This window comes from Zootermopsis nevadensis, unplaced genomic scaffold (genome assembly GCF_977971745.1).
Source record: "Zootermopsis nevadensis isolate Lab colony 2312 unplaced genomic scaffold, Znev_1.0 Znev_ptg000013l, whole genome shotgun sequence".
Lineage (NCBI taxonomy): Eukaryota > Metazoa > Arthropoda > Insecta > Blattodea > Termopsidae > Zootermopsis > Zootermopsis nevadensis.
In genome coordinates, this window is record NW_028259145.1 from 12885817 (window position 1) to 12906612 (window position 20796).

At 39.0% G+C, this 20796-nt stretch overlaps 1 protein-coding gene across 16 annotated transcripts in view; it reads left to right on the forward strand.

Moving 5' to 3' along the window:
- hth (Meis homeobox homothorax) overlaps positions 1-20796 on the forward strand; it is a 650834-nt gene that overhangs the window by 191689 nt on the left and 438349 nt on the right. For all 16 annotated transcript variants that reach the window (XM_022058903.2, XM_087348669.1, XM_022058908.2 and 13 more), the window contains one exon: positions 12915-12965. In XM_022058903.2, coding sequence (XP_021914595.1) covers positions 12915-12965 — 51 coding nt within the window. The remainder of the gene's footprint in view (positions 1-12914; positions 12966-20796) is intronic.

Sequence of the window (20796 nt, forward strand, 5' to 3'; positions counted from 1 at the left end):
TTTAAATAATGAATTGTAATTATAATGATGATGGTGATTTGTGTAGAGGCATAACTTAATTTAAGAAGTGCTACCATCAGAAGTAACTTAGTACAACTTGATTTTGAAAATCTGCTTGAATATTTTTACAGTATTTTTGACAGCTGTCAGAATTACGTTGGTCAACTATTGAACGCACTTAAGGTTAACGATGGTAGGCACTCGGTTCTAACTAGAACCAACAATTCGTTGGGATTCCTTCAACGCTTCTACAATTGTTCATAGAACTGAATTGTTCAGGGTTAGGGACGGCTTTGCCTATATTTTATCCAAATTTCCACGTTCCTCAGCCATAGGCGTATTTCACTTTATGCCTGTCGTGGAGTTTGAGACTAGAAAACGTGGAGCTTCGTCTGTACACCCCCATACACCTCGTGGATAACTTTCAAGTGCAGGGATGGCATTTGTACCTCTTCTGTGGTCACAGTAAGATGTTCCACGCGGATGAATGATTTCCTGATATGCGACACAGGGTACACTCTTTTATCATGGACGTAGCGAAGCAGCTTGTGTGTGCTGTGGACATTCCCACGTAGTTCAGTCCAATAATCATGTCAATGCCCCTGTTACCTAAATATACCGAGCGACGAGTCTGGAAGATTCTCAGATTTAATCGCAGAAACAACTGTTTTACGAGGTCAGCAGAAAAATTATATAGATAGTACAGCCTTTGTTTCTGTGTGATTTTATATAATATAGTCAGTTCGGAATTTTATTGTCTTTTCCACTTGTCAGCTTGGTCAAGCGAACGCAACTCCAGACACGGTCGCTCATAGTCATAAAGGTCTTCGAGCTCATTTTCTTAAGTAATGGAAGCCCAAGACACAGTTTTGATTGGCCGATATAGCACATGTTTATTGCTTACCATTATCTTTTAGAAACTATTTGGCGTATAACATTTCATCAGCACATGACACAGATTCAGGAGTTAGAGGGTTTACAATTTTGCTCCTTCTGGACGAAAGAAAGAAAAACCGGAAAATTCTTAGGTCTTAAAACCTTTAAGATCGGGTCCAGAGACACGCATGGTTTCACACATGGCTTCGTACAAACGCATAGAAATGGACATTATAATTTGTTTCTGTCGTTATGTACTTTTCATAATTTTGCTGTGGGGTTTAACGGTTACGATAGTAGTGCAGTGGCGAATCGTGTGGTTGGTTCATGAAAGGCGTAGTATTGAAGGCCCATTTTCATATAAGCTATTTGTCACAATCTTATTATAGAAACGAAAAGAAACTCACAACTAACTAGTCAGTTTAGTCAGACTCATCATCCAATCGCTTTGTTTTGTCTCAGGAAACGACAACTCACTGCAGCCAAATTTGTTTTAAGGTGGCCGTGTTCACGTGTGCTTTTGTAATGAATCTGTTAATTGAAACCAGTGAAACAGAAATGCATGTTCTATTAACATTGTACCACCTTCCTGTGTAAAATTAATATTAAAGTTTAATCGAATTATAATAAGTACTTTTACGACAGATCTCTGTTGTGTATAGTGCCTGTAAATCCTCCCAAATTAAATGCTGCTATTATGCAGTTGCAGCTCTTTTTTTTATACTTTAATACTTCGCGCCACTGTAATGAACTGTTTTAGAGCGCTATTATATATTTCTATGCATAGACGCTTAAGTCATGTGTACCTTGCAATTTAGGGGCGTGAAGGGAAAGTGGCTTAATGTACTGTGGTAGACTCCTAGACTGATGGATGAAGTGAAACAAGGCAGTTCTGCGTGTGAGTGCATGCACCATGGATGCTGATTTAGCTCAGCGGGATGTATCCTGTGTGAAGCCGAAAGGTGTCTGCATTCTCATATATGCAAATATTGTGGAGATGCTACGACATGCCGTATTTTAATGACAAAATAGCAGAGCAAGAAACTTGAAACGATGTTGTCCAATGAGTATAGGGATAGGTGTGTGTCTCTTATATCTTGCTACCGTATGCACAAGTTACTGCATCCCTTTCATAACCCTCTGTCAACATAGAGGCTATATGAATTTTCTTGAAAACGGTTTCCATGTAGTCGATGTTTTGATATCCATATTTTATTTCGAACACTGTAGAGTTTTATAAAAATAAAATGTTTCATTTAATCATTTTATGGTCGTAAATATGGAATGCATACAGTGGACACTGCATAACTCCGAGGCTGGTGACCGTTTCAAAACACACGTGCCAGGAAGTTGAAGACCGCGAAGCGTTAGCACAAACGGAGAGATAACCCAGTCCTTATATACTATCAGGTGCAAAAAATTTTACTTCAAGTAACACGGCTAGCCGTAATTAATTTCCAAGTTTTCTCCTCTTTAATTTTTAGGTCATTTATTTCTTTACTGCTGTTCTGCATGATATTGATGTCATCGTCAAATGAAACTATACAAGCCAATGTAGACCAATAAATTTGCTCGGTTTTCGACTGAGACTTTTTAATGCCTGCTGATAGACTTCTATTGCAATCATAAGAAAAAGAAAGCGGCCGATAGCGTTTATTTTTCCCCGAACTAAGAGTACTGGATTATAAATTCAACTTTTTCTACAATTATTAATTACGAGCTGGATGACTGTGGTTCGATTCCCGACAGAGACTTCCTCTTCGTGACCGTCTAGATCAGCTCCAATGCACATTGAGCCGCATGGCCAGCGAATGAGTATGCCTACTGACGGTGGTCACTCATTATCCAGTGTCGAGGAGAGGAGTTACATCTCCAGTTCCCCATACCACGGCTTCATGGTGTGGTTCTTAATTAAAGATCGGGACACGTTCACCGTATGAAGGAATTATCTAAAGGCCGATTGTAAAATTTCGCGTTTTTTTACTAATGAATTTATGAATAACTCATGAAGCTGTTAACTGATCACGAGTTGACTGTGCACGGTGTGTACGGAACGACAATCAACACTCGTTAAAGATTAAAATGTCTTGATATTGATGTGCATGTAGGAGGAACTAGTTTCATAAATTCGTTGAAGAGTATATATATATATATATATATATATATATATATATATATATATATATATATATATATATATATAGTATGGCTGGCGCTTTTCGTGAGCTACTTGTCTCTTGAGGGTAAATTTCAACATTGCACGAGCGGAAACAGTGCCACCCCCGACTCGGCGGCCGGTTGACATAATAGATTCTTTTTGATGTAAGTTTCATATCGCAGGCGAGGACTTAACGTCGACGCACGCTTCGTTCACGTTTAATATAGGAAATGGTTTTCGTTTGCAGACTGACTGCAGTACATTTCAATTTGTTATGACGCCTTATTTCCCGTTAATTCATAGGCCTACGCAGATCTGTAATGATATGAATTGAGCACGTAATGTGGGTTGTCTTCTTGCTGAAGGCCTATGCTTACGTGTACAGAGGACGTTCTGCAAATCGGTTGTCCGTTAATGTCTGTGGACATATCTGGTGTATGAACAAAACGCTGATTATTTTATGAATTTTTCATTGTTATATAGTTATTATTCTGTTCAGAAACTGTTATCTTATGTCGTGTGAATATGTTTGGATGTGTGTTGACGTGTTTGAATATAAGGGGATGTTTGAATGTGTGTTAATATCTTTGGATATAAGTAGTTGTGTTCGGATGTATATGAATGCGAGTGGATGTTACATATGTCATTAAATTAAAGTTTCTGCAAGTAAGTTCTTGAACTTCAGAATTTGTTTACTGATGTCCTTATATACGATTTGTGACGTATGGGTCCCTTTTCATTTTATCTTATTTTTTGACGGATTAGAACTTTGTTGAAAGTTATAAGTACGAAGATTTTACCGTCATATTTGGGCCGCTGCTTTCGGAAACAGATTAAAAAATCTTGTTACAAAGTTTTTGAAACATTTCTACCTGGACTTCATTCTCAAGTGCCTGTTGTTAAGGGAACAAGTTCTACTAGAAAGAACATCTTCATATACGTAAGATGTTTCCTTCCCACATTTGATCTGTTTTAATGCCATCTCAATAAGTGTTTTTACTGAGTTGTTTTTTTAGTCAGGATTGTTTAGCGGTGAATGCAGTGGGAAAACGAAATGTTGGTGTATAATGTCCTGACTTATTTGTAGCTCCCATTTATGTCGTTTGTGTGAAGAGGCCGGGAACAACAGCGAAAATCTGAATTTTTATGATTCTGTACTCGAGCTACAATTTTTAAGATATATTTTATGCGTGTCCATAACAGAGCGTATGTAGGTACCCCTACCCATCCACTGCCAAAGTGTAAATTTTAAAGAAGAGTTTATGAATATTTAAAATTCGATTAGTTGACAATTATCAGTTTTTATGTTGTTATTCAATACGTAGGTATTACGTGTCAAACTACGTTTGCTATGTGTCCGCTAGGCAGCAGTGGGTGTCCATTTGGACAGCATTATTACTTAAGTAGCATGTGGTTTACAAGCTACTTTGTACGAGTGGAGTGCGATGTACTGTTCATGTGTCATACGGTATCAGTCGGTGGTGTAGTGAACTGAAGATAGATATCAGTTTTACTTTCCGGTCGTACACCGACAATAGAACATCTACACAGTCATATCTCTCAGGCGACTGTTATGTGTGGTTCTAATTACTTGGCGGTGATAATATGTAAGCCTAACATTTACATTTCAGTTTATTCGCCGTATAGTGTGTTCGTTTTAACTGCCTGTTATTACTGCATACGTCAGTTGATGACATACGATGATAATCAGTGAACTCAGGTAAATTATACGATATAGGTATTAATATTTCCATGAAAACACGTTTCTATGAGTATTGATACAGTCCTATTATTAATTTGTTTTGTACACTTCATATTACAGATTTTAGTAATAAAAAAGATGGTGTTGTTCACAGTGCTTAGCGAGGTTGACTATCGAATGATCAATGTGAAGGTAATATTTAATGTAAAAGGATGCACATTTGGTGGACCGAGGTTGAGAAGTGTGTTCGGTTTGTCTCTGGCTGCCCTTAATCCAAGGAAGACATCTCTTACAACGAAGACGATGATAATGATAGCAATAACAGCGAAGATTAGCTGTGAGGGCAAGTATCACCCATGGTAGAGATGAAAAATGCACAAATATTTTGTCAAACCTGAAGGGAACATATCACTTGGTAACCGTGGTCGTAGTTGGGAGGATAATATTAACGTGGATGTTATTAAATTCATCTGACCTTGGATGGGATCTAATAGTGGACTGTCGTGAACCTTCGGGTTGCATAAGAGGTGAGATATTTAACTAGCTGAGTGCCAACTTCTGGTGATGGACCGTCCACGGAGTTTAGTTAATAAACACAGTTGTAGGCGGAAACGCTGTAATCAGTGAAATCGTTGGTTCGATTTCTGGCACTTGAGTTAGGATTTTTCTTTTTACCCAGAACGGTTAACCCGACCGCCTGGTTGCCATTGGGAATCGGGGCTTTTCCCCAGGAGTAATGGCTGCTAGAACATGAAGCCTGTCACTCAAATAAAACTCGATCCGACGCCCAAGATACGTCTAGATCAGCGTTTCTCAACCCATGATACACTTATCACCGGTGGTACGCGAGCCAATGTTGAGTGGTACGCTAACTAAGTAAGAAAATCAAAAGATAATGTTAACATAAATAAGTTTTCCTTAAACGCATTTTGTTAGTGGTATATTTAATGTGTTAAATTAGGATTAGTGGTACGCCAATGAAAAAGGGGTGAGAACCCCTGGTCTAGATGTATAAGTTAGCCCTCCATACGTCCAAGTGGCTTGTTGTAAGGCATAAGGACTACCTCTGCACGATTCAATACGCCCAGCAAGCGAATTGCTTTTGTTTCTATGTACGCGAACCCACATGGAGTTTGGTAATCCGTAGGTGTTGTAAATGAGGTAGAAGGACTCCGGAACTGAAAGTTCCTGCCTTGAGGTTGCCCTTAACACGACGCGCTGTGAAAATGATAAGGAATGGGCCACCTGCTCAAGATTTCGGTTGAGAAGTGACTTTATACTGTGAGAGAACAAGCTTGTGTGTCCACAAAGCCTGACAGACAGTCCCTATTGTCAGAGGTGTTGTATCTCAGGACAGGAAGACCGGTGTTGGTTGTCGTGTACTTGCTGTTTGCGGGAGATAATCGACATGATGTTTACTCCAGGCTCACAATAGTGCGATAGACTTTGTTACTTCCTTCCTTCTGTGATTGGGGGGGCGGGGGGGGGAGTTGGAAGGAAGTAGAAGACGTCATAAGCGGCGGACGGAGTAGCAACGACTATTAAATGCTAAGGAGAACTATAACGGTCAATAAATTTCGTCTGTTGCACTAGGGTGCATTTACCCTACAACGTATGCATGCCCTTTGATTGAATCTTAGCATTCATTATGCTCCTTTATGGTAGGCTGCAGCTTGTCTGTTTTAGGTAGAAATCCGTTTTGCGCATTATAAAGAGGCGACGCTGTCTGGTGGTGTATTGCCACATTTCTTGCACCAGCCATATAAGCTGGCGCCAAGAACGGTTGGACCACCAATATATAAAGTCAGTTCGTAACACCCAACACAAAAGCCACTCATTTGACCCTATCCAGAGCTAGTTCATTTCTTAGCAACTTAATTTCTATTAAGTTATATATTAAAATAATTCTCCTGCAATCTGACTTGCCAGAGTGGAGAGAGCAAAATTTTTGTCTCATGAACTTTTATGTCTAGCCTATTGGAGCCTTCCACTATTCCAATGTAGGATCTGAGCAATCACAGCGAACCGTCAGATCAGATGCCCTGTTTACCGACATTTCTCAGACCCTTGCTGCCTCCATCATCAGGGTGATAAGTAAGCTTGCAGCTGGTAAAATATTATTTATCGAGTTTTCATTCAATTATAATCGTGGCAATCGACAAAATTGCCTAGATAAAGTATTTGGAATTTAATAAGGGAAACATTTTAAGTCTGGTTTACGTTTTTTCTCTGACGTGACGTTTTGTATTCAATAATGGCTGTAGAAACTAAATGCGAAAAAGAACGCGTAGATTTCTTTTCCTTAATTTCTATTTTCTTTCAGCGCATTTTATATCCAACCACATGCCAGAACACATTTGTTTTTACTTTCTTTCTGTGTCATGTCGGTCAGAATATAATAAAACTATTACTTCCTTGTCGATGACGCTTGAATGAGCTGGTATAATTCCAAGTTTTTTTTTAAATGTACAAGTAATATCAGCCATTTCGGAGACGACGGTCCTAAAGTAGACAATGATTAAACTATAGAGTTCGCTAGTGGTGGCAGTGGGAAATGCGCATTTATGGTGCTGTGGCAAGGGTGTGTTTCCCGACTTTTTATGTCTGTTTCTGTTATTTTACAACCAAATTAAAAGTTATATCCAAATCGTTACTCCATTATCTGTAACTGCCCTTCAAAAATAAGCCAAATATCATTGACCTCTGATTGAATTCAGTTTTTCTTCATCCCCACGGAACTCGTTCTGGACCTCACGCAGTTGAGGGCCTCGGGAATCGAACAGTATGTCAACACTAAGTTGGGTATTGTGGGTTATGTGCCCCATTCCTGATACTGTTTACACTAAGTCTCCTAGCTATACACACACGCAGTATTTCAGGTTTGGTTGTTTCTACAAAAAGATAAGCCATATTCCCTAATCGTTATTCACCTTTAGGCTTAGCTGCTCGACGTGTCCGTACACTTCAAGGCTGTAATGAACAGGATCACAATATGGTCACGAACTGGGGATTGCCTGCCATGTGTCCTGGGTTTGTTCTTAGGATTTATGTTTTACGGTTGGCCTGTGTTATATGCACTGAAAGCTTTATCATGACTTGCGTTCTGTATGTCCCTGGATCTGCAGCTACGTAAGTCCAAAAGTATTGGTTTATTTTCTGCGCGAATTGTTTTTCAACAATGGGGTTTTTGTATGTTTTTATTCATGGATCTTATAACTATTAATTGACATTCATCGAGGCCTTGTATAAATTGGGTCCGTGATGTCAGCCCTACGGGACGAGGTACAGGGAAAGATAAGGTGGAATAAGGAAAGCAACGGCCAATCAGGAGGCATCTGCTAACCTGTTAAACAAAATTAATATCCACCCTGAAAGTATGCTTTCGCTTTTAAGGTGGATTTATTGACTACCTGAGCGTAATGTTCGCTTCGCGTAGCTAGTGTTGCATAGCCATATCGTGCTATTCGCTTTGCATCTGCGGACTTGTTTGTATCTGCAGTATCATTGTACTCAGATGTTCTTAGAGCGTCGTTAAACAATTTATTAAAGGATTTATGACATTTATGCATTGAAAAAAACATGTAGTAATCGTATGTTAGGCAGGGGAGATTGTAAATAAGTAGGGTTTCATTCGGGGTGGAAGAAAAATAAGTCTGGCTCAGACTGGGTACGGGTAACACATTTAAAAATATCTGTCAGCATTCTTGAAACTGACTGGACTATATCAAGCGTGTTGATATTGTCCTAGAACTCGTTAGTTACTTTTATCGATGAATGGGTGTGCTGGAGTCAATTAATATGCTAATTTGTAATTTGTTTTGCCCTAGGGCGGAACATGCGAAGTTACGAAAAACACTATAATTTATAATAAGCGTATTTGGGGCGGAGGACTCTACATAATGCGTTTGAAGTTGTTTTATACGTATTGAAAATTAATTTAATTTAAAGTATTGGACTGCAGGATGAAATTTAAGCAGCAAGTAGAAAATTAAACATTGTTCATTATCGAAAGGAATGAGCCTCGTAGATTGCTACTTCTTTACGGCCTCCTTGTCTGTCTCCGGCTTGAAAGGGTTAAACGTGTTGTAAATAACACTAAGTGCATCATTTCTTGATGTTGTATTGGTTTGCCATTATTTGGGGAACAGAAACCACGTGGTAGGGATTAAACTTCTCAGATAATGAAACGGCTGCAACCTTCTCGCAGTCTTTCAAAATCAGCAACTTTCAAAACATTGACGTGACCAGTTAAAATCAAGAAATGTCACGCAGTCCGAAATATTACTTTCTGAACACCCAGCATTTCAGGATACCGTTTTTCGAGACACACTGTTCTTTTACATATCCAGTGCATTCGCTGTCGAAACACCAGATTTTCCTTAAACTTCTTAAATTTTATTGTTAAGTTTTATGGAAGCTCTTTGTGGCTGAGTAAAGGAAGCTTTTATGAAACCAGATGTTTCGCAAGCAAAATTCAGCGGGCATTTCTCACATCATTCACTACTTCATGGCTCTAGCAGACAAATCAGGATTGAGTAGAAATTGTGCAGAGGCAGTGCTCATAAATGCACACTTCAAAGGCAGAGAAACCTCCCACATAGGAGGAGGCCAAGGCTCGACTTCGGGCTGTTGCGCCATAGAAAGAAAAAAAGTTTTTACATCAATGTAGGCTAATTTTTCGTTCCTACGCGTTAATCATGCAAAGCACATCGTTTGGAATACTCTCGTTTAATATTCAGTATCTGTGCATTTAGCCTACATAGTGTATTTGTGGGCTTGAACTGATATTTGTGACTTAGATGCATTGTCTGTGTACATTGAAACTGTTATTTGTACATTAAATCCACCCAGGCTGTTGAGTAATTAGACTACTTCACCATTTAATCTGTCCAGATATATTTGAATATGTAGGCATAACATGGAAACGAATCCGGCTTAACCTACTCCCCGCTTACCTTCATAAACAAATGCTGTCAACTAGTAGACGATTTCCTTTAAATATACTACCTAAATCCTTTCATAATTCTTGTCCCACGCCAAGCAAACTTTTAAACACACATTTGACGCCTACGACATCCGAAGTGTTCCATGTCTGAACTGATGACAGTTACTCACACGTTTGTCCTTGATGCTAGCGAACTTGTTTTAATGTTCTTGTGAGATCTGCAGTTGTGATTAGCGATAGGTTTCAGCCGGATGATTCTTAGACCGATCGTTGTTAAAAGTTTTCTCTCCTCAATTTATTCGAGCTAAAGACTAATGAGAAGTCCGATTCAGACCGTTAAATCCCTCTGTCTCTATCTTTACTGTGCTCTTCCTACAAGAATGTCCTCATTAACTACGTAAACCAATGGTAAATCTAATACGGAACAGACTGCAGTTTTAATTTCAGCTTTTTCCATTATTATGGTTTTATAATACACAATAAGTGTTTCTTATAGATAGGATGATTGCTTGTAAGCTTACAATTATTTCTTAAAATAAAATGAATGAATTAAGAAAACAATGCAATCCTCTCTTTGTTTTTAACAGGCTACAATTTGTATGCTAGTTTACCGGTGTTCAAACTGCGTATCTCCAAAATATACTCTGTGAGCAGTTTATATATGCGTCACCCGTCTAAGGCATTTTTTCAATTCATTACCTTACTTAGAGGCCGAATGTGCACAGCCTAATAGTCTCTTTTTCAAGCGTTCGTTTTTATTCTTGTCTTCCGACTGAAATTATTTGGCTGTCCTATTTACACACGCTCCTGCACAGAAATGTGATATTTAAACGAGACTTACATCCGAACATAGTAGTCACTTTAAATTAGGCCACTGTTCCTTCTTTCCACAGCTTTAGCAATGCATTACCCATCAATCATCCGGTAATTCGGAGCTGTGCTGAGCTATTGACAGTGTCCTTAAACAAACCATAAGTAAATAGATTAGAACGACAATGAGCTATTATTAATACCTTGAACAAGCATTCTCCTATACGTTTTCCAATCCGCGGTGTCAGAAGGTAAATAATCAAAATCTGACTACGTAGTAAGACAACCGAAGGTGAAAACTGTGTACAGTAATAAGACGACGAATACTTAGTTTGAGCCCAAGCGATCCTGCCCCTTCTGGGTTAAAATCTCAGCGAACCATCCAACCAAAATCCTTTGCACAAGGGACAAGTTGCCTGACAGGATAACCTCTCATCAGCAGCAACAGACCCTAGTTTGAATAGTCAAAGCTTCCGCCATGACAAAACCCCCGTTAGCGTAAGCAAATTCCCGTTTTGGTTATAAGGGTCTGTTTACCATTTCCAGCAATGCGTATCGTACGCAGGAATGGTGCTACCTAGAAAGGGACGATGTCTTGCGCAGAACTCCGACCTTAGTTATATTTTTGGTTGTTCGATTGGCTGTAGGCTAATGTCACCCTCGTTCTCTTTACCCCGGACATTCCGTCAGACAGGGATTGTGTTCGAACTGTCACGTTCCGGTTTCAAAATTAGTTATCCGGACCAATGCTTCTTTGACCTATCGTAGATACGTTATGTGTAGACCTGGTATGGACAAGTCCCTCTCATCGGTTCGTATACTGTGTCATTTCAATAAATACTTTAGGACTGGGTCAAGGCTTAAGCCTATATACAACACTAAACCGAACAAATAATACAGTAAAATCAACATTTATTGTCGGTAAAATACTTTTGGAATGCAGTTAGTCTTGTGAAGTCTTTTACTTCGGTGGACCTGGAAATGAGTTTATGAACCTCTTGTTTACATACATTGTTTTCAAGCTGAAATTCCATCTTTATTTTACGTTTGTTCGGAACTAATTTTTTGTCTCGATTGCAGAGGTAACGGTAACTATGCGATTGGAATACGAAGCAAGAATCTACCTTATGTTGTAGCATATTTATGAGAAGATGCCGTTGGATTGAAGTTACGACGGCGATACTAGAACAGAAAGGAAACTTGATTGTTCGTCATCTAGATATTTTTTCTCTGAATTTTATTTCCATTTATCGTCTGTCTTTATTTTAAGTATTCGCTTCCTAAGTCATAAAAGAAACAAAATATGCTATTGTCTTGGACCCAGGAGGATGGACTTTTGAAATGAAACGCAGTGTAATTCTGATGCAGGCCTTCAGGCTCGCGATCTTTTTGACATTTGCCTACTATGACATCTGTATGAAAAAATGGACGTGTTTACTGGTTAGTGCCAGCTACTGATCTGGTTTATAGAAATTAAAACTCTTTTCTGATCAAAACTTCCATTGACATTCCTTGTGATATGCAGAAGAGATTGAGGACGCATCCAATGTGAAGTAGAATATAGGGCTAACATCTGCGTTGTCGCTTTTGTTGTCAGAAATTCCTACGAATTAATTGTATATGCAGTTCTAATTCATCGAATTTAAGTTGGTTACTTTTGTAATGGCACGCCTCGTCAAATTTATAGTACGTTTTCATTGTGGTTGGCTCTCTGTGCGTGTCATGTCCGTACATGAAGCAGATGTGTGTATATCGTATTTATTCCATGTCATTTCCATCCCTTAACATAATTCACTGCATTTAATTAGCGTATGTCTTAATTGTTATAGCTTGTTTTGTAATATATTATTTATTGTTTATTAGTAACTGAATATTTAAACATTTCTTCTCACAGTGTAGTTTCGTAATGCAACAGATTAAGATGTAGCTGGCTTTCTACCGCAACAGAATGCCCCGTATTGATCAGGGATTGTAGTTCGATTCATCGATATAACCTTCTTAAGCGTTCTTCTGTGTTGCCTTCTACGTTAGAAGTTAATGACCCTTCTTATGAAAGTTTTGCATTTGTAAAATATTAAATTCTCCAGTCATCAATAAGTGAATCAAAACAGGCCAAAGAGCTGAATCCGTGAAACCAAAATTATGTAACAGGACCCTATATTTAGTCGTTAAGTTAATTATCCATATTTGGTGGGTAAACTGGCACTGAAGAAGGTTTCTCTGCGATTTCTTTGACACCCCTGCCAATCGTCGTTCCGTCATTGTTATCTTATCTACCACCGCTTTTTGTGGTGTGAGAGCCCTGACCAAGCTGCGCGTTGTAGTAGCTTCGGTCATAAGGTAAGGACTTCATGTCTGTCCCGGAATTTGGCCCGGAGTGAGTGCATTTTATTTTAGTTAATTATTTTATTTTCTCTTTCCAGATGGTTCAAGCGATCCAGGTGCTTCGGTTCCATCTGTTAGAATTGGAGAAGGTAAGAGCAACTTTTTTAGTATTAATAGTTCACTAATCTTAAGTAGGATGTTGCACCTAATACTTTGTCTCCATGATGATAATCCTGCCGAGGTAGTGAGTTTCTTAAAAAGAAAAAAAATGAATAACGGTATTAATTTTTCCCATATTAGGATAAATGCAGGCTTACAAAAAGCACGTGGTCCAGTTGCGGGCTTTTGTGGACACGGTAATGCGTTTACAGGTTTTATAAGGGGCGAGAAATTTCTTGTTATCCTAATGAAAGAGGATTCTTATATATTGAGTTTGCAGGCGAATAGTGGATATCATATAACATGAGTGATAATGTAGACCCCATTCACAGTTGTTCATTGTTTCACGCTAGAGACAGTCAAGGCTGTATGAAAGACAAGTAAACAGAGCTCTTAAGAACGAATTGAAAGGATTTAAATGGGCGGATTTGCGATTTTTAATATGCAAACTCCATTTCGAATTACTTTCGACATTTTGAACCTTTCGGAACTTGAAATCGTATGCTGTATAGAGGGGAGCTGTATCCGGTGCTGTGGGCTATTATATACCGTGCTGTGCATCACATACAACACTGCAATCCACTTTTTTCATTACATCGCGGTAACTAAATTAATGCTGTTTGGAACTGTCGCCGCAGAGAGGTTTTTCCGTCTCTCTCCCTCTCTCCAGACACATACAGCGAAACGTTATACCTAATTGCAACCCGATAGGCATAGCGCTTCTCAGTAGGATATTGATTACACGTACTGTATGTAACGTTAGGTTCGCCGCATCCTAATTAGGCTGGTTGTGGAGCAGGGGGTGGCGAAGCGCCCTCGGAGCACTCGTATTATACTGCACTTGCGGGTGGTGGAAACTGAATAACAAACGCCTTTATTGTGTCCAATATTGGAGTGGCTCCGAAACTCATGAATCATGTGTTCATTTTTGTTAATCCCCCGTCGTACTCCGTCCCCTTCTCTGCCTCCCCCACCCCCAATACCCTCTGCTACTCTTCTGTGTCGTATGAGACACAGGTTGGCTTGTCTGGAATTTTGGGTTTGTAGATGTCTGTGGCTAACAGCATGAGAAACTGTACACTAGCTGAAGGGTTGAAATTTATACCCTCCTAACATTGTATTTCTAAATATTATTCCTGCATCAAGCCTACTGACGGATATTTATTACAGATCAGAAAAAACTTAAAATATTATTACATCATTCTCGCATTGTCCTCCTGAAGAATCTCGTAATAATATCTGAGCTTGTCAGTAATTTATCCACCTTTAAAATATGTTATAGAGAGTACTCGGTTTAAACAAAACCCTAACTAAAACTGTATTTGTTAGGTTTATAACATTACAAAGGGGATGTTATATAGTTTTCATTTGTTAGGAAGAACTTAACAGAAGAGTTGTATAGCAGATGCTGAAAACGTCCACCACCTCTTCGAAGACAATTGTCTTTGAATTGTTTCTTGTGTCTTTGAAAGCTTTTCCTGGGCCCATGTTGGCAATATTCTGCTTAGGAGAATTCATAATTTAATCGTTTTAATTTTAAAGACTCGAGTCCAATTGTATCTTTTACGTTATCAGATTTAACACCTACCACATAGTTGTCTACGTAATGAGAAATTATTTGGAAGGATTCCAGTCGAACGAATGCACTCAGCTTTCGTATGTCAAAAAGTAACATTCAGTCGAAGTATGAATAAACTCCATTAGATAATAACACAAATTCAAAGAAATATGTGAAACCCCTCAGAAAGTTTTGTATCAATAAGACGTTTGTTTAAGCCAGTTGCTTGCAGAGACCTTGGTGATACTGTGAGTTCTATCTGGAAACTGTCTTCTGTCACAAAAAAATATATGCCTTTTATTTGATAAAGAACAGAAGGAAGTATATGGGTAAATAATTATGCTCCCGGTGAAAAGTAATATCCAACTTAATTGCATCCGCAGTTAGAGCATTCGTCATATGGACGGGCATTGCGCTCCAAATTATGTGCGCTTTGCGCACTTACGTTATCGCCAGCCTTCGCTTTGTTGGCTGTCTTAAAAGTTTTAACGACTTATTAGAATACTGCTTCAGAGTGGTGATATCTAGTCTCTAGTAAAGTATAACATTAATAAATTCAGAGATCCTGTGGTAGCACCCACATCAACCTGCGTTTCATGGTTCCATCTGAATATAGTCATTTCTGTGAAGCGAGTGGATTTTTTTGGTATTTGAATTTCAGATTTTAAAAATTTATACAACTGTATAGAAAGACGCAGTCCATAAAAGAAGGAGCGTGTATTAAATAGATTATTTATATTTCACTTCCAGGCATTAAAAAATTACATAAAAATAGGTTATCTAATCCTAGATGGATCTTAAGAAGACAAACATTGCTTTTCAACAGGAGCATATTCATAACTTGAACTTGGTAAAATTAATTTTAACTTAAATTTAACTATTTTAGTATTTGAATAACGCGGGGTGTGGGCACATTGCAGTTTCTACGAAACAAAATAAAAGTTTGATTAACTTCCAAGTAGTGGACGAACGCTGTCGTTGCTTAATTTAAGGTATTATCCTGTCATTTGTTTGCAGGGACTGAGGAAAACCAGGCAGGATATCCGATCTCTTGACCCAGATTTTTCTCGAAATTCCCGATTGCATATCAGGAGTGCTAACGCTCAATTTTTTAATCCAGTTTATTGAAGATCAGTTACGTGCGAGCCTGTAAATTAAGTATTTTATCAGAAACCTTAACGCTTGTGATTTAACTGGGTTTTAATCTGTGTCGTAGCGTTAAATAAGAACCACCCCTTTGACTATATTTCGCTTTATTATTCTTTTGTGTCAGATATCGTACAGAATAATTGACAATCCCTCTACCCAATAGGATCTACAGGTACATTATTATTTCTATGGAGATTTATATGCATTCATGAAATATTCTTGGAATAAACATTGTTACTCGTTACTCGTATGTGAATTTCTTGCTGATGTTATTTATGTGGTTGGGGGCGGGTTGCAGCTAACGTAGGGCGTGGCCACAGGCCCACGGCAGGCAGGATGCCGGTTCGGTTCGTCTTCACGAATGCTCTCTGATCGCTGTTTGCCACGCCATTAAGCATAACAGCGATCAAGGAAACAGACATCGCACTACGAGGCACATCGCTTGATGTTTATGGATAGGCCTTTACGTTGTGCATTGGGACGCCGTTAAAAACAAACTTTTTGTTTTTGTGTTACAGGACTCGCTCTATAAAATGTTCTTCCCACAATGTAATATTTTACTTTTTCGTATTTTACTAATCTCTAGAACACGTCTGTAGTTTTCTTTAATGCATTCAGTCGAATGTCTCATGTCATGTCCTTTCTGACGCAAATTTATATCTGGGCTGTATTAATTAATCTTTCACTGTTACACCTGACGAAATCCGCGGGTGATACTTAGTAGCAAAAAGTATTAGAAATGAACCTCGCTTCAGGAATAACACTGTTAAGGGCATAAATTTAAAATCATGGCCGAAGTAGAAGGAAATTAATTGTAAAGGTGTCTTAAAATTATAATAAATTTGAATAAAATCGAACTTTTAACGATTCACATAACAGGCTTTTTATTATGGAACAATATAATTGCTTTTACTACTAGCAAGTTTGTAGAAACTCTTCAAGAACTTGCCAGAATTCAAGTACATATATCTTGTTAAACATTAGGCTTATACTGGCAGGGTTACGAGGTGCGATCGGAAAGTTTCAAGACTGCGCGTATAAAAACCCGTACACTTATTTCAGGTATTAAATTCATCCATCACCCTCGAAGTAGTTCCCCTGGGAGTGAACACAACGATCCCAGCGCCGCTGCCAAGCCTGGAAGCATCCCTGGAAATCTTTCTTTGTCAGCGTGTCAAGCACCATCTGCGATTCTGCCTGAATCTCTTGCCAAAGACTCGCCAAAACGCCTACGGAAACCTATGAAATGCTAAAGCAAGCATTTGGGGAGTCCGCAATGGGTCGTGCACAAACTTTTGTGTGGCATTCACGTTTTAAAAATGGCCGAACCTCTGTCGATGATGACGAGCGTTCTGGACGACCATCTTCGAGCACAACGCCCGAAAATGTTACGAAGATTCGGCAGGCCATTCACGAAGATCGACGTCGTACCATCAACGACTTGTGCGACATTGTTGGGATAGGCTATGGGACCGGTCAGCTGATTCTAAAGGAAGAACTCCACATGCGACGCATCGCAGCCAAGTTTGTGCCAAGGCTCCTGTCTGAGGACCAGAAGCAGAATCGACTTCTCGTTTGTCAGGAGCTCAAAGATCTTGCAAGAACCGACCCCAACTTCCTTTCTAAGCTCCGTGTGACTTCTTCCTCTTCCCAAAGATGAAAATTCAGCTAAAGGGAAGGAGATTTGAGACGATAGAAGAGATTCAGGCAGAATCGCAGATGGTGCTTGACAGGCTGACAAAGAAAGATTTCCAGGGATGCTTCCAGGCTTGGCAGCGGCGCTGGGATCGTTGTGTTCACTCCCAGGGGAACTACTTCGAGGGTGATGGATGAATTTAATACCTGAGATAAGTGTACGGGTTTTTATACGCGCAGTCTTGAAACTTTGCGATCGCACCTCGTATTTCTCTTCGAGCCATTGCGTCTAGAACGATTCTGGGCCCACTCAGTCTCTTATCCAATGGGTAGGCCTGTTTTCTCTGAGGTAAAGCGGCCGGAGCGCGAAGCTGACGACTGATTCCATTAAGAGCCGCAGTTAAGAATACTTGGAGCTATACCGTTATTTCCTCATACGTCTTCATGGCATGGTGCTATTTAAGTACTCGAGCACTTTGCATCATGATTAATGGATACACTGCCACTGTGGACTAAAACGTCGAGTTACATAAACTGATGACGTCATACGCGATTGTCATCTTTTCTATGTTTTTGATTGTCATCCGGTCACCCGGTCTATAGGCATGAAGAAGTTTTTGACTTTGACGAGTAGAGACATTTTTCTGTAACAAGTTTTCTTAAACGTGGTGATTATGTAGTTCGGTTGAAAAATTAAATACCAACCACCCACATGCCATTCTATATCACTATAATAAAATAATGCTTTAATTGTGAACTGTCCTATGAAAGACGTAGTTTGATTTAAAAATTCAGCTCTTCTCTCATTAAAACACAACGCTTTGCTGTTACAGAGATCGATCTGTTAATGCTGTTTGAGGAAATAAATGCGATATTTTCTGAAAATTACGTGAAACCCATAGGTGCAGAGTGTGAAGTTTTAAACCAGAATTCGAGATACAAGCAACTATCGATTTTTGTGCAAGCTCGTAGGTGAAAATAACAGTAATTTTATGTGTAAGGTTTGTCATTTTCGAAGGCCAGACATAACAGGAATTGATATTATAAAATGCTTTTCTGTTATGCGCCAGTGAAGTGTCGTGAACTTCAAAAACTTGTGTTTACAATCGATTTATGATAAAACCAGTAGATCGATACCTTGTGTAATGTTAAAGTTAGTTTCCCGTGTTCTTTAAATAGTACGCCATGACGACGAATGGGATGTTGGAGGTTAGCTCACCCCGCACTGGATGAAGGTGAGAGGCAATTTTACACTCGGGGTATTTATTCCCCGGAAAATATCCCCCTCTTCCCGGCGCTCATCAGATACGAAGTTGGATCTGCCCCAGAGCCGTTTGGACGCGCGGCGATGAAATCCAACATCTTCCAGGAATAGAACCGTGGTAATCCAGCTCGTAGACAGTCACGCTACTAAATGGTGTGTTCTGGATCGTAATTATTAGAAGTTATGACTGCACTTGTTCCACATACTTCTGCGAGTGACGTTGAAACAGTAATCAAATCCGTGTGGCTTTTCTTCGCCTCAGCTAATGAGACGATGTTCTTTTATAGGAAGTCAGAGAATGATTTACTTGGTATTATTTTGAGAGGTCATAACATCAAATGATAAAATTCTTCCAGTATGTCGCATATATATGCATAACCATGTGATATAAACTGCACAGTTTATTGTCTATATGTACCCAAGAGAATGTTCTGTATTTCGAAACGTGTATTGTAGATTGCTATCAGACGTCTGTCTGTGGGACTGGTTCTTGGCATAATGTTCAGACACTTTAATAGTGTAATAAAACGTACATCTGCAACGAGACAGGAATGACAAATACATTATGTGCACTTATCAGCGATATTAGTTAAGCTATCTATTAAAGTCACATTAAAATTTGTCATCGGGAGTCTGATTCTTCATTTTAATTGTAACTAAACATGATGAATTTCTGTACTTACGAGTTTTGAATCCTTTAATTTAATTACAGTTGATACGCGTTGTGTTTTGAAGTGTCAGACGACGCATTTGAAGTGCATTCTAATGTTAGGAACATGTTATGTAAGTGATACAATTTATTTAATTTTATGTAATTCCAAGTGGTGTAAATTTGGAAGTGATGTAATTTTGTTGGCCTGGTTTCCGATTGTATTCTGTTCCGTTCTGAAGAAACTGACATTCCTAGTCACTTTTGGTGGTTGGATTGTATTGCTATGAACAGTTTTCCTGGCGAGATTGAGGTTCTCACGGCGATGAATATGAAGACGGGTTTCTTCTAGGATGTTGCCCCATATGATGTGGTAGATACTGACCGACGTTTCATAGGTGCTTGCTACGGTAAGCTAACATAATACCTGACATACGTACATCACGGTATACCAGCGTTCGGCTGAAGACTTGTTAAATAAGACATAGGAATATGGTTCATGTTCATTCAATATCGGTATCGTCAGTAAATACGTATTATTGTTATATACGCTGGTGGTGGTTTCATAAAAGGGAGGTTGTAGACTAGATGAGTAACTGTCAGTTTCTCAAGTACGTCTCCCGTGGTGTTAGTTATCAAGTAGTAGTTCTGTGTATCAGAAGAGCACAATCAGACTTAATACATTTCTTATTCTGTTTCATTTACCGTTTCCTTTACTAGCTTCTGAATTTAATGAAAACTGTTGATACTCGTGAGCTTTGTTCCACGCTTGTAACTCATTTCTGTTGTCTTTCAGGAGAAGCTTGCGTTTAACAGGTTGGCTAACACTGGATACACTGTGTACTATCAGAAACACGTGTAATCTGGCGCCGATCTGACGTGGCGTATTGTCACGATTGATTGACAAGTGACGGACGTGTAGCACAGTCAGGACGAGATTGTCTGTTAAAACAAATGCCTGTTTATCTCTCTCTTTCTGTTCTTCCTACTAGTGTGGGCTTCACCATCCCTTATAACCTACAACTTCAGTCGTTGGCGTCTTGGTTTGACAGTCTGTGCAGCGCGTTACGATGTATAGGCTGTCTGCGACATCTCATCTTGTCTTGTCTTTAAACTTGGGAGAAAGTATCGGTTGAATCTTGTACTTTATCTTTAGAAATACTTTACAAAACCAGAAATGAAAATGTACTGGACCTGTCAAGTTTTTGTATTATTATTTTACTTGTGACTACAATGAAGCATTCACCTTGTAAATTAGGCACTCACACATTTTCTTTAATTGTGAAGATTAATTTCTCTCTGTGTTTAATTACGCACTACGTCACGAAGTCGTATCCTTGTATTAATTAATTATTACTCCATGGAGGCGTGTGAGGGAGTTGAGCTACAGTTCCATGCATCCTTAATCTCAGCGCTAGATGGAGTGGCCAGCTTAAAGAGAAAGAATTAAATGTTAACATTGTAATTGATTTCATTGAAACCACAAAATCACTTTGTCTCACTGTATAATCTCTCTCTGCAGGCAGCAGAATAAGTTAGTATCTTTCGCCTTAAAATTAAATTCGG